We start from the raw sequence: 13,122 nt of genomic DNA on the forward strand, positions 1-13,122 counted from the left end.
TTTTGGGCGGAAGTTCCCTCAGAGCGGCCCCAGGAGGCTCCTGAGGTGATTTTGGGGTAAAAAACGGGGATTTTCGGACAAATATGGCTATTTTTCAGGTGAAAAACCGGAATTTTAAGACAAAAGTGGGGATTTTGGGGTAGAAAATGGTGCTTTTGGGGCTCTAACGGCGCTTTTCCGGTGTTTTGGCGCCGTTTCCGGCGGACTCGCGCCTCGGCCTCGCCGCCATTTTTCCTCCCGGAGGAGACGCTCCGGCCTGAGAGCGGCTCTCTGTGGCTTCTAGTGACGTCATTTCCGGCGGCGCTCCGTCGCTTCCGGCGTGACTCGTTGGTTCCGGCGAGCGGCGAGCGGGGCTGAAAGTGACTTTGAGAGCTGGGACGTACTGGGAGAAACTGGGAGGGACTGGGGGGGACTGGGGGGCACTGGGGGGCACTGGGGGGGACTGGGATGGACTGGGAGGGACTGGGGGCATACTGGGAGGGACTGGGAGGGACTGGGGGGCACTGGGGGGGACTGGGGGGCACTGGGGGGGACTGGCGGGGACTGGGAGCGCTGGGGGCATACTGGGATGGACTGGGGGGGACTGGGAGGGACTGGGATTGAACTGGGAGGGACTGGGAGGGGTCTGGGGGGGGTTACTGGTGCTTACTGGGATGAACTGGGAGAGACTGGGATGGACTGGGAGGGGTTTGGGGGTCACTGGTTTGAACTGGGAGGGCCCTGGAGCGTCACTGGTTTGAACTGGGAGGGCACTGGGATTGAACTGGGATGGCTTTGAGGGTAACTGGGAGTTACTGGTTTGAACTGGGAGGGACTGGGATAAACTGGGAGGGGCTTGGGGGTCACTGGTTTGAACTGGGAGGGGTCTGGGAGGTCACTGGTTTGGACTGGTTTGAACTGGGAGGGGTTTTGGGGGTAACTGCTTTGGACTGGGAGTTACTGGTTTGAACTGGGAGGGGTCTGGGATAAACTGGGAGGGGTTTGGGGGTCACTGGTTTGAACTGGGATGGCTTTGGGGGTCACTGGGTGTCACTGGTTTGAACTGGGATTGCTCTGGGTGTTACTGGTTTGGACTGGTTTGAACTGGTGGCGCCGTTTTCTTCCTCATTTCTCCCCTTAATTAATGCAGGGTGGGGCTAATTAACCCAGGGCTGGCTAATTAACCCTGAGAGCCTCCTGCTCCTCCCTGGCGCTGCTAATTAACACTCAGGCCATTAATTAATTCCGTTAATTAACGCCAATATTCAATTTTTAGTTTTTATCGCATTTTTTTTCCTCCTAATTTTTGCTCCAGCCTGGAATTAATTAATTAATGAATTAACCCAGGCTGGGCTAATTACAGCCAGGAGGAGCTGATTAGTCGCTCAGAGCGCTAATTAATTAATGAGGTGGCAATTAATATTGATCATTGTCTTTTTTGTAAATATTTCCTTTCGTGTTTTTTGGGTTTTTGTGGTTAATTAGCCCCTGAGTTAATTAATTAATTATTTCTAGGGGATTGTTAGTCAATATATTAGTCTGGTAGTTAATTAAGCTAGGCAGAGAGGTTATTAATTAGTTAATTTGGTGTTAATTAGTGAAATTAATGAGCTAATATTGTGTTTTATTGGGCTGAGATTAATTAAAATAACTCAAATTTCCCCATTTTTTTTTACTAATTAACGCTCTCTACACCAAATTAATGAGTTGGGGTGCTAATTAACGCTCCTTGGAAGGGGATTGATGAGCGGGGGAGTTAATGAGTGTCTCTAATTAGGCTAATTAGCCATGGCCGAGGACATCCGGGCCAAGCTGGGGCGCTACAAGACGGCTCCGTTCGACAGCCGCTTCCCCAACCAGAACCAGACCCGCAACTGCTGGCAGAACTACCTGGGTATGACCCAAAATCCCCCAAATTCACCCCAAAAAACACCTGGGGATCCTAAAGAACCCAAAAACCCCGAAATTCCCGTGAAAAAACCCCAAAAAATGGCCCCAAAATGCCCAAATTTGGGTTTGCTCTCCCCGCTTCCCCAGCCAGAACCAGACCCGCAACTGCTGGCAGAACTACCTCGGTACGCACCCAAAATCCCCCAAATTCACCCCAAAATCCACCTGGGGATCCTAAAGAACCCAAAAACCCCGAAATTCCCCCAAAAAAACCCCAAAAAACGGCCCCGAAATGCCCAAATTTGGGTTTGCTCTCCCCGCTTCCCCAGCCAGAACCAGACCCACAACTGCTGGCAGAACTACCTCGGTACGGACCCAAAATCCCCGGAATTCACCCCAAAACACACCTGGGGATCCTAAAGAACCCAAAAACCCCGAAATTCCCCCAAAAAAACCCCAAAAAACGGCCCCGAAATGCCCAAATTTGGGTTTGCTCTCCCCGCTTCCCCAGCCAGAACCAGACCCGCAACTGCTGGCAGAACTACCTCGGTACGCACCCAAAATCCCCAAAATTCACCCCAAAATCCCCCAAATTCACCCCAAAATCCCCCAAATTCACCCCAAAAATCACCTGAGGATCTGAACAATCCAAAAAAACCCAAAAAATTCCCTCCAAAAAATGCCCCAAAAATGCCCAATTTGGGGTTTTTTAACTCCAAAATCCACCTGAGGGAACCCAAAAACTCAAAAATTCCCACAAAAATCTGCTCCAAAATGCCCGAATTTGGGGTTTTGGGTCCCCGAAAAAATCCCAAAATCCCCAAAATTCCCATAAAATAACGGAAAAAGTGCCCAAATTTGGGGTTTTTTAACTCCAAAATCCACCTGAGGGGCCCTGAAAACCCAAAAATTCCCCAAAAAATTGCCACAAAAATTCCCAGAAAATGCCCAAATTTGGGGTTTTTTAATCCCCCCAAAAAACCCAAATCCCCAAAATTCCTATTACATAACCCAAAAATTGCCCAAATTTGGGGTTTTTAGCTGCTAAATTTGCCTGAGGTGCCTAAAAAAACCCAAAATTCCCCAAAAAGTTTTCATAAAAATCTGCCCCAAAATGCCCAAATTTGGGTGGTTTATCTCAAAAATCCGCCTGGGGGGCCCAAAAAGCCCAAAAATTCCTCTCAAAATCCCCAAATTTTGGATTTTTTATCCCCAAAACCCTGTAAATTCCTTCTATAAATCCCAAAAATTGCCTCAAAATGCCCAGATTTGGGGTTTTATCCCCAAAATCCTTGAAATTCTCTCCAAAAACCCCAAGAATTGCCCCCAAAATGCCCAGATGTGGGGTTTGGGCTCCCGTGGGGGCTGGGAGGGGCTGGTGTCACTTTGGCCCCGCCCCCAATGTCCCCAAGGTCCCCTCGATGTCACCTGGGCGTCCCTGGGACCCCCCCGGACTCGCTAAAACGGCTCGGGTGGGTTTGATGTCACCGTTGTCACCTTGCTGTCCCCAATGTCCCTGATCTGTCCGACGTCCTGAGTGTCCCCAGTGCCCCCCAATGTCCCCAGTGCCCCCCAATGTCCCCAATCCCCCCAATGTCCCCAATCCCCCCAGTGTCCCCAACGTCCCTGATCTGTCCGACGTCCTGAGTGTCCCCAGTGCCCCCCAATGTCCCCAATCCCCCCAATGTCCCCAATCCCCCCAATGTCCCCAATCCCCCCAGTGTCCCCAACGTCCCTGATCTGTCCGATGTCCTCAGTGTCCCCAGTGCCCCTCAGTGTCCCCAATCCCCCCAATGTCCCCAATCCCCCCAGTGTCCCCAACGTCCCTGATCTGTCCGATGTTCTCAGTGTCCCCAATGTCCCCAATCCCCCGATGTCCCCAATCCCCTCAGTGTCCCCAATCCCCTCATTGTCCCCTCAGTGTCCCCCCAATGTCCCCAATCCCTCAGTGTCTCCAATCCCCCAATGTCCCCTCAGTGTCCCCCGTGTCTCTGCTGTCCCCTCAGTGTCCCCAACCCCCCCAATGTCCCCTCTGTCCCCAGACTTGCAGCGGTGCCAGCACGCCATGGCCGCCCATGGTGCTGATGCCACCACTGTCCCCTCAGTGTCCCCAATGTCCCCAATCCCCTATTGTCCCCAATCCCCCGTTGTCCCCTCAGTGTCCCCAATGTCCCCTCAGTGTCCCCAATGTCCCCAATCCCTCAGTGTCCCCCGTGTCTCTGCTGTCCCCTCAGTGTCCCCAATCCCCTCAGTGTTCCCAATGTCCCCAATCCCCTATTGTCCCCAATCCCCCACTGTCCCCTCAGTGTCCCCAATGTCCCCAGTGTCCCCAGTCCCTCAGTGTCCCCCGTGTCTCTGCTGTCCCCAATGTCCCCAATCCCCAATGTCCCCTCGGTGTCCCCAGTGTCCCCAATCCCCTATTGTCCCCAATGTCCCCTCGGTGTCCCCAATGTCCCCAATCCTCTCAGTGTCCCCAATGTCCCCTCACTGTCCCCAATCCCCTCAGTGTCCCCAATGTCCCGTCAGTGTCCCCTGTGTCCCCAGACTTCCAGCGGTGCCAGCGCGCCATGGCCGCCCGCGGGGCCGATGCCAGCCCGTGCCAGTGGTACTTCCGCGTGTACAAATCGCTGTGCCCCACCTCCTGGGTGAGTGACAGTGTCACCAGTGTCCCCAAATGTCCCCAAAGTGCCCCACCTCCTGGGTGAGTGACAGTGTCACCAGTGTCCCCAAATGTCCCCAAAGTGCCCCACCTCCTGGGTGAGTGACAGTGTCCCCAAATGTCCCCAAATGTCCCCAATGTCCCCAAAGTGCCCCACCTCCTGGGTGAGTGACAGTGTCACCAGTGTCCCCAAATGTCCCCAAAGTGCCCCACCTCCTGGGTGAGTGACAGCGTCACCAATGTCCCCAAATGTCCCCAAAGTGCCCCACCTCCTGGGTGAGTGACAGCGTCCCCAAATGTCCCCAAATGTCCCCAAAGTGCCCCACCTCCTGGGTGAGTGACAGTGTCCCCAAATGTCCCCAAATGTCCCCAAAGTGCCCCACCTCCTGGGTGAGTGACAGCGTCACCAATGTCCCCAAATGTCCCCAAAGTGCCCCACCTCCTGGGTGAGTGACAGTGTCCCCAAATGTCCCCAAAGTGCCCCACCTCCTGGGTGAGTGACAGTGTCCCCAAATGTCCCCAATGTCCCCAAAGTGCCCCACCTCCTGGGTGAGTGACAGTGTCCCCAATGTCCCCAAATGTCCCCAAAGTGCCCCACCTCCTGGGTGAGTGACAGTGTCCCCAATGTCCCCAAATGTCCCCAAAGTGCCCCACCTCCTGGGTGAGTGACAGTGTCCCCAATGTCCCCAAATGTCCCCAAAGTGCCCCACCTCCTGGGTGAGTGACAGTGTCCCCAAATGTCCCCAAATGTCCCCAGTGTCCCCAAAGTGCCCCACCTCCTGGGTGAGTGACAGTGTCACCAAATGTCCCCAATGTCCCCAAAGTGCCCCACCTCCTGGGTGAGTGACAGTGTCCCCAAATGTCCCCAAATGTCCCCAGTGTCCCCAAAGTGCCCCACCTCCTGGGTGAGTGACAGTGTCCCCAAATGTCCCCAATGTCCCCAAAGTGCCCCACCTCCTGGGTGTGTCACGGCCCCTGTGTCCCCAAATGTCCCCAATCCCTCCCTGGCCCCAAATGTCCCCGGTGTCCCCAGTCCCCCTCAATGTCCCCAAGTGTCCCCAAGGGTGTGCCATGTCCTGGGTGAGTCCCCAGTGTCCCCAAAGTCACCAAATGTCCCCTTTGTCACCAAATGTCCCCAAGGGTGTCCCCATCTCCTGGGTGAGTCATGGTCCCAGTGTCCCCAAAGTGACCCAATGTCCCCAAGGTCACCAATGTCCCCACAATGTCCCCAACCCCCCAATGGCCCCAGTGTCCCCAGTGTCCCCAGTGTCACCAGTGTCCCCTCCCTGTCCCCAAATGTCCCCACCATTCCCACTGTCCCCAGTGTCACCAATCCCCCCAATCCTTTTCGATGTCCCCAACACCCCCAATGTCCCCAAATGTCCCCAAGTGTCCCCCAGCCCCCCAATGGCCCCAATCCCACAATGTCCCCAAATGCCCTCCTTGTCCCCACTGTCCCCAGTCACCCCCAATGTCCCAAATGTCCTCAATGTCCCTTCAATGTCCCCAGCCCCACAATGTCCCCAGTGTCCCAAATGTCCTCAATGCCCCCAATGTCCTCAACCGCTCTCAATGTCCCCAATGTCCCCAACCCTCCCTAATGTCCCAAATGTCCCCAAGATCACCAATGTCCCCAACCCCTCCAATGTCCCCACAGTGTCCCCAACCCCCCAATGGCCTCAGTGTCCCCAATGTCCCAAATGTCCCCAAATGCCCTCATTGTCCCCAGTGTCCCCAATGTCCCAAATCACCCCCAATGTCCCAAATGTCCCCAAGATCACCGATGTCCCCAACCCCCCAATGTCCCTGAAGTGCCCCAATCCCACAATGTCCCCTCCGTGTCCCCAGCCCCCAATGTCCCCAAATGGCCTCATTGTCCCCAGTGTCCCCAATCCCCCCCAATGTCCCAAATGTTCTCAATGTCCCCAATCCCCCACAATGTCCCCAATTCCCCCACTGTCCCCAACATCCCCACAGTGTCCCCAGCTCTCCAAAATGTCCCCAAGCCCCCAACGCCCCCTCAATGTCCCAAATGTCCCCAAGATCACCGATGTCCCCCAACCCCTCCAATGTCCCTGAAGTGCCCCAACCCCACAATGTCCCCACTGTCCCCTCAATGTCCCAAATGTCCTCAGTGTCCCCAAGATCACCAATGTCCCCAACCCCCCAATGTCCCCACTGTCCCCAACCCCACAATGTCCCCAGTGTCCCAAATGTCCCAAATGTCCTCAATCCCCACAATGTCCTCAACTGCTCTCAATGTCCCCAGTGTCCCCAGTGTCCCCAATGTCCCCAATGTCCCCCAATGTCCCCAATGTCCCCTGTGTCCCCAGGTGACGGCGTGGGACGAGGCCCGTGAGGAGGGGATCTTCCCCGGCAAGATCTGAGCGTGCCCAGCGCGGTGACACCGGGGACAGGCCACCGGGAGGGCGGGGACACGGCTGTGACACCAGGGACAGGGCTGTCACCCCCCTGGGGACAGGGCTGTGACACCGGGGACACGGCTGTGACACCCCTGGGGACATCTCTGTCACCCTGGGGACATGGCTGTGACACCAGGGACACGGCTGTGACCCTTGGGGACACGGCTGTGACACCAGGGACACGGCTGTGACCCTTGGGGACACGGCTGCCACCCCTGGGGACACGGCTGTGACACCAGGGACAGGGCTGCCACCCCCTGGGGACACAGTTGTCACCCTTGGGGACACAGCTGTGACTCTGGGGACACGGCTGTGACACCAGGGACAGGGCTGCCACCCCCTGGGGACACAGCTGTCACCCTGGGGACAGGGCTGTGACTCTGGGGACACGGCTGTGACACCAGGGACACGGCTGTGACCCTTGGGGACACGGCTGCCACCCCCCTGGGGACATGGTTGTCCCCCCCAGGGACACCTCTGTCACCCCTGGGGACACCTCTGTCACCCCAGAGACACGGCTGCCACCCCTGGGGACACGGCTGTCACCCCAGGGACATCTCTGTCACCCCTGGGACATCTCTGTCACCCCAGGGACATCTCTGTCACCCCTGGGACATCTCTGTCACCCCCTGGGGACACCTCTGTCACCCCCCCAGGGGACGCATGGTGGCACCGCCAATAAAGGGTTAAAAACTGGGCCTGGCCCTCGTCTCTGGGGACAATTTGGGGACATTGTGGGGGGATTTGGGGGCAGCACTCAATTTGGGGACAGAGGAGTTTGTCACATTTGGGACCCCCCAGTGTCACCTGGGACCCCCTGATTGTCACCTGGGACCCTTGTAGTGTCGCCTGTGACCCCCAAATGTCACCTGGGACCCCCAAACCCCTCCCATGGATTTCAATGGGGGCAGAGCTGGTGTCCCCACACCTGGGACCCCCCAGTCCCTCCCAGTTTATCCCAGTCCCTCCCAGTCCCCTCCCAGTTCCATCCCAGTCCCTCCCAGTCCCCCCCAGTCCCTCCCAGTTCCATCCCAGTCCCCTCCCAGTCCCCTCCCAGTCCCTCCCAGTCCATCCCAGTCCCTCCCAGTCCATCCCAGTCCATCCCAGTCCCTCCCAGTCCCCTCCCAGTCCCCTCCCAGTCCCCTCCCAGTCCCTCCCAGTTCCATCCCAGTTCCCCTCCCAGTTGCCCCCCAGTCCCTCCCAGTGACACCAGTGACCCCCAGGTGACACCAGTGGCTTTATTGTCCCCAGCCCAGTCACGGCCCCAAGATGGCGCCGGGCACCAGTGGGGCTCCCAGTGCTCCCAGTGGGGCTCCCAGTGCTCCCAGTGGCCCCCCTGCCACTCCTCCCAGTACTCCCAGTGGCCCACCCAGGGCTCCTCCCAGTGGCCCTCCCAGTCCGCCCAGTCCCCCCAGTCCTCCCAGTCCTCCCAGTTGCCCTCCCAGTCCTCCCAGTGGAGCTCCCAGTGCTCCCAGTCCGCCCGGTGGAGCTCCGAGGGCTCCTCCCAGTGCTCCCAGTGGGGCTCCCAGTGCTCCCAGTGGGGCTCCCAGTGGGGCTCCCAGTGGGGCTCCCAGTGCTCCCAGTGGCTCCAGCAGGCGACCTGGGGGGACACGGGCTGGGGTCACTCTGAGGCCACCGTGGTTGTGGTCATCGTCATCATCGTCATCTTCATCATCGTCATCGTCGTCATCGTCGTCATCGTCATCTTCATCACCGTCGTTATCATCATCATCTTCATCATCCCCCCATCATCATCGTCCCACCACCCCATCATCATCTTCATCATCGTCATCATCATCATCCCATCATCATCATCATCATCCCATCATCATCATCATCCCATCATCATCATCCCATCATCATCATCCCATCATCATCATCATCCCATCATCATCATCATCATCCCATCATCATCATCATCCCATCATCATCATCTTCATCATCATCATCATCATCATCATCATCTTCATCTTCATCCCATCATCATCATCATCTTCATCATCCCCCCATCATCATCGTCCCACCACCCCATCATCATCTTCATCATCGTCATCATCATCATCCCATCATCATCATCATCATCCCATCATCATCATCATCCCATCATCATCATCATCATCTTCATCATCGTCATCATCATCATCCCATCATCATCATCATCCCATCATCATCATCTTCATCATCATCATCATCATCATCATCATCATCATCATCATCATCCCATCATCATCATCATCCCATCATCGTCATCTTCATCATCATCATCATCATCTTCATCTTCATCCCATCATCATCATCATCTTCATCATCCCCCCATCATCATCATCCCACCACCCCATCATCATCTTCATCATCATCATCATCATCATCCCATCATCATCATCATCCCATCATCATCATCTTCATCATCATCATCATCCCATCATCATCATCATCCCATCATCATCATCTTCATCATCATCATCATCCCATCATCATCAATGTCATTATCATCATCAACATCATCATCGTCATCATCTTCATCCCATCATCATCATCATCATCATGGTTATCATCCCACCACCATCATCATCATCATCATCATCCTGTTCATTGTCCCACCACCATCATCATCATCATCATCATTTTCATCCCATCACCATCATCATCGTCATCATCCCATCATCATCATCTTCATCATGCCACCACCATCATCCGCATCACACCACCCCACCACCATCATCTTCATCCCACCATCCCAACATCGTCATCATCGTCATCTTCATCCCATCCCTCCACCACCACCATCATCATCATCCCACCACCGCCACCTTCTTCATCATCATCCTCATAATCTTCATCCCACTATTGTCTTCATCCCACCATCACCATCTTCATCGTCATCATCCTTGTCGTCTTCATCCCACCATCACCTTCATCCCACCACCATCACCATCCTCCCCGTCTTCATCCCACCTTCATCTTCATCACCTTCATCCCACCACCACCACCACCATCACCATCCCCCCCACCTTCATCCACCATCACCTTCCCACCACCACCATCCTCATCCTCCCCTTCATCCCATCCCATCCTCATCCTCCCCTTCATCCCATCCCATCCTCATCCTCCCCTTCATCCCATCCCATCCTCATCGTCACCTTCATCCCATTCCATCCTCATCGTCACCTTCCTCCCCTCCCCTCCCATCCTCCCCTTCCTCCCCTCCCCTCCCATCCTGACCTTCCTCCCCTCCTCCTCCTCCTCCTCACCTGTGTGCAGCTCCCGGGGGGGCCGGGGGGCGGCGCCAGCGGCCGGGGGGGACCGGGGGGCTGCGGGGGGACAGCGGGGTCACCAAGGGGTCACCACGGGGTCACCAAGGGGTCAGGGGGGACGGGGGGACAGCGGGGTCACCAAGGGGTCACCAAGGGGTCACCAAGGGGTCAGGGGGGACACCGGGGTCATGGATGGACACAGGGATGGACACTGGGGTTGGGGTGGACACAGGGATGGACACAGGGATGGACACGGGGGTCAAAGATGGACACAGGGGTCATGGATGGACACAGGGGTCATGGATGGACACAGGGGTCAGGGATGGACACAGGGGTCAGGGATGGACAGGGATGGACACAGAGGTCATGGATGGACACAGGGGTCAGGGATGGACACAGGGGTCAGGGATGGACACAGGGGTCAGGGATGGACAGGGATGGACACAGAGGTCATGGATGGACACAGGGGTCAGGGATGGACACGGGGATGGACACAGGGATGGACACTGGGGTTGGGGTGGACACAGAAATGGACACAGAGGTCAAAGATGGACACAGAGGTTAAGGATGGACACTGGGTCAGGGATGGACACTGGGATGGACACTGGGTCAGGGATGGACACTGGGATGGACACTGGGATGGACACACAGGTCATGGGTGGACACTGGGATGGACACTGGGATGGACACACAGGTCATGGATGGACACTGGGATGGACACAGGGATGGACACACAGGTCATGGATGGACACTGGGATGGACACTGGGATGGACACAGGTCATGGATGGACACTGGGATGGACACTGGGATGGACACACAGGTCATGGGTGGACACTGGGATGGACACAGGGGTTGGGGTGGACACAGGGATGGACACAGAGGTCAAAGATGGACACAGAGGTTAAGGATGGACACTGGGTCAGGGATGGACACAGGTCATGGATGGACACTGGGATGGACACTGGGATGGACACACAGGTCATGGATGGACACTGGGATGGACACTGGGATGGACACACAGGTCATGGGTGGACACTGGGATGGACACAGGGGTTGGGGTGGACACAGAAATGGACACAGAGGTCAAAGATGGACACAGAGGTTAAGGATGGACACTGGGTCAGGGATGGACACAGGTCATGGATGGACACTGGGATGGACACAGGGATGGACACACAGGTCATGGATGGACACAGGGATGGACACTGGGATGGACACACAGGTCATGGATGGACACAGGGATGGACACTGGGATGGACACAGGTCATGGATGGACACTGGGATGGACACTGGGATGGACACACAGGTCATGGATGGACACAGGGATGGACACTGGGATGGACACAGGGGTTGGGGTGGACACAGAAATGGACACAGAGGTCAAAGATGGACACAGAGGTTAAGGATGGACACTGGGTCATGGATGGACACAGGTCATGGGTGGACACTGGGATGGACACACAGGTCATGGGTGGACACGGGGATGGACACACAGGTCATGGGTAGACACGAGAACGTCATGGACGGACACGGGGAGGTCATGAAGGACCCGCCGAGGCCCAGCCGCCCCCAGCCCGTGTCCCTGCCCCGTGTCCCACTCACGGCAGCGGCCCTGGGGACACTTCCCGCTGTCACCGTGGTCACTCCGCGTGTCCCCGAGGTCACTCCCGGTGTCACTGCGGTCGCTCCGCGTGTCCCCGAGGTCACTCTGGGTGTCCCCATGGTCACTCTGCGTGCCCCTGAGGTCACTCTGGGTGTCACCGAGGTCACTCCTGGTGTCACCGAGGTCACTCTGGGTGTCACCGTGGTCACTCCCGCTGGCACCGCGGTCACTCCCAGTGGCACCGTGGTCACTCTGGGTGTCCTTGTGGTCACTCTGCGTGTCCCCGAGGTCACTCTGGGTGTCCCCGAGGTCACTCTGGGTGTCACTGTGGTCACTCCGGGTGTCACCACGGTCACTCCCGGTGTCACTGTGGTCACTCCCAGTGGCACCGTGGTCACTCTGGGTGTCCTTGTGGTCACTCTGCGTGTCCCCGAGGTCACTCTGGGTGTCCCTGAGGTCACTCTGGGTGTCACCGTGGTCACTCTGGGTGTCCCTGAGGTCACTCTGGGTGTCACCGTGGTCACTCCTGGTGTCCCTGTGGTCACTCCGGGTGTCCCCATGGTCACTCTGGGTGTCACCATGGTCACTCCTGATGTCACTGTGGTCACTCCTGGTGTCCCTGTGGTCACTCCGGGTGTCCCCGTGGTCACTCTCGATGTCCCCATGGTCACTCTCAATGTCCCCATGGTCGCTCCTGGTGTCCCTGCGGTCACTCCTGGTGTCCCTGTGGTCACTCTCGATGTCCCCCTGGTCACTCTCAATGTCCCCATGGTCGCTCCTGGTGTCCCTTTTGTCACCCCCGGTGTCCCCGAGGTCCCCCCCGGTGTCCCCACGGTCACTCCTGGTGTCCCTGTGGTAATTCCTGGTGTCCCCGTTGTCACTCTCAATGTCCCCACGGTCACTCCTGGTGTCCCCAAGGTCCCCCGCAGTGTCCCCGATGTTCCCTGTGGTGTCCCCACGGTCACTCCTGGTGTCCCTGTGGTCACTCCTGGTGTCCCTGCGGTCACTCCTGGTGTCCCTGAGGTCCCCCCTAGTGTCCCTGGTGTCCCCTGCAGTGTCCCTGCGGTCACTCTGGGTGTCCCTTTTGTCACCCCTAATGTCCCTGTTGTCACTCCTGGTGTCCCCATGGTCACTCTTGTTGTCCCTGTTGTCACTCTGGGTGTCCCCCGCGGTGTCCCCATGGTCACTCCTGGTGTCCCCATGGTCACTCCTGGTGTCCCTGGTGTCCCCCGCAGTGCGGTCAGTCTGGGTGTCCCCGTTGTCACCCCAGATGTCCCCTGCGGTGTCCCCGCGGTCACTCCTGGTGTCCCTGT

General features: G+C 57.0%; 1 protein-coding gene across 3 annotated transcripts; it reads left to right on the forward strand.

The window, feature by feature from the left end:
* Window positions 1-218: 218 nt before the first annotated feature.
* Window positions 219-7,184, forward strand: LOC135288530 (cytochrome c oxidase subunit 6B1). 3 transcript variants are annotated; one of them, XR_010351598.1, is made up of 5 exons: window positions 219-374; window positions 1,756-1,873; window positions 4,414-4,514; window positions 6,862-6,975; window positions 7,162-7,184. XR_010351598.1 is itself a non-coding variant. In XM_064401918.1 (5 exons), the coding sequence occupies exons 2-4, from the start codon at window positions 1,768-1,770 to the stop codon at window positions 6,913-6,915; spliced, it is 261 nt and encodes an 86-aa protein (XP_064257988.1). In that variant the 5' UTR covers window positions 219-374; window positions 1,756-1,767; the 3' UTR covers window positions 6,916-6,958; window positions 7,022-7,085. The 3 variants fall into 3 exon arrangements, 2 of the variants coding, with proteins under 2 accessions (XP_064257988.1, XP_064257987.1); XM_064401918.1 differs by lacking the exon at window positions 7,162-7,184 and adding an exon at window positions 7,022-7,085 and having other exon boundaries at window positions 6,862-6,958; XM_064401917.1 differs by lacking the exon at window positions 7,162-7,184 and having other exon boundaries at window positions 6,862-6,987.
* Window positions 7,185-13,122: the final 5,938 nt, after the last annotated feature.

This window comes from Passer domesticus, chromosome 33 (genome assembly GCF_036417665.1).
Source record: "Passer domesticus isolate bPasDom1 chromosome 33, bPasDom1.hap1, whole genome shotgun sequence".
In the NCBI taxonomy this organism is placed as follows: Eukaryota; Metazoa; Chordata; class Aves; order Passeriformes; family Passeridae; genus Passer; species Passer domesticus.

What these genes read in the sequence shown, in the direction of transcription:
- LOC135288530 (XM_064401918.1), top strand. Translation starts at nt 1,768, where the DNA reads ATGGCCGAGGACATCCGGGCCAAGCTGGGGCGCTACAAGACGGCTCCG. An exon ending in CTGCTGGCAGAACTACCTGG is followed by an intron (nt 1,874 to 4,413) that starts GTATGACCCAAA and finishes CTGTGTCCCCAG; the next exon opens with ACTTCCAGCGGTGCCAGCGC. An exon ending in CGCTGTGCCCCACCTCCTGG is followed by an intron (nt 4,515 to 6,861) that starts GTGAGTGACAGT and finishes CTGTGTCCCCAG; the next exon opens with GTGACGGCGTGGGACGAGGC.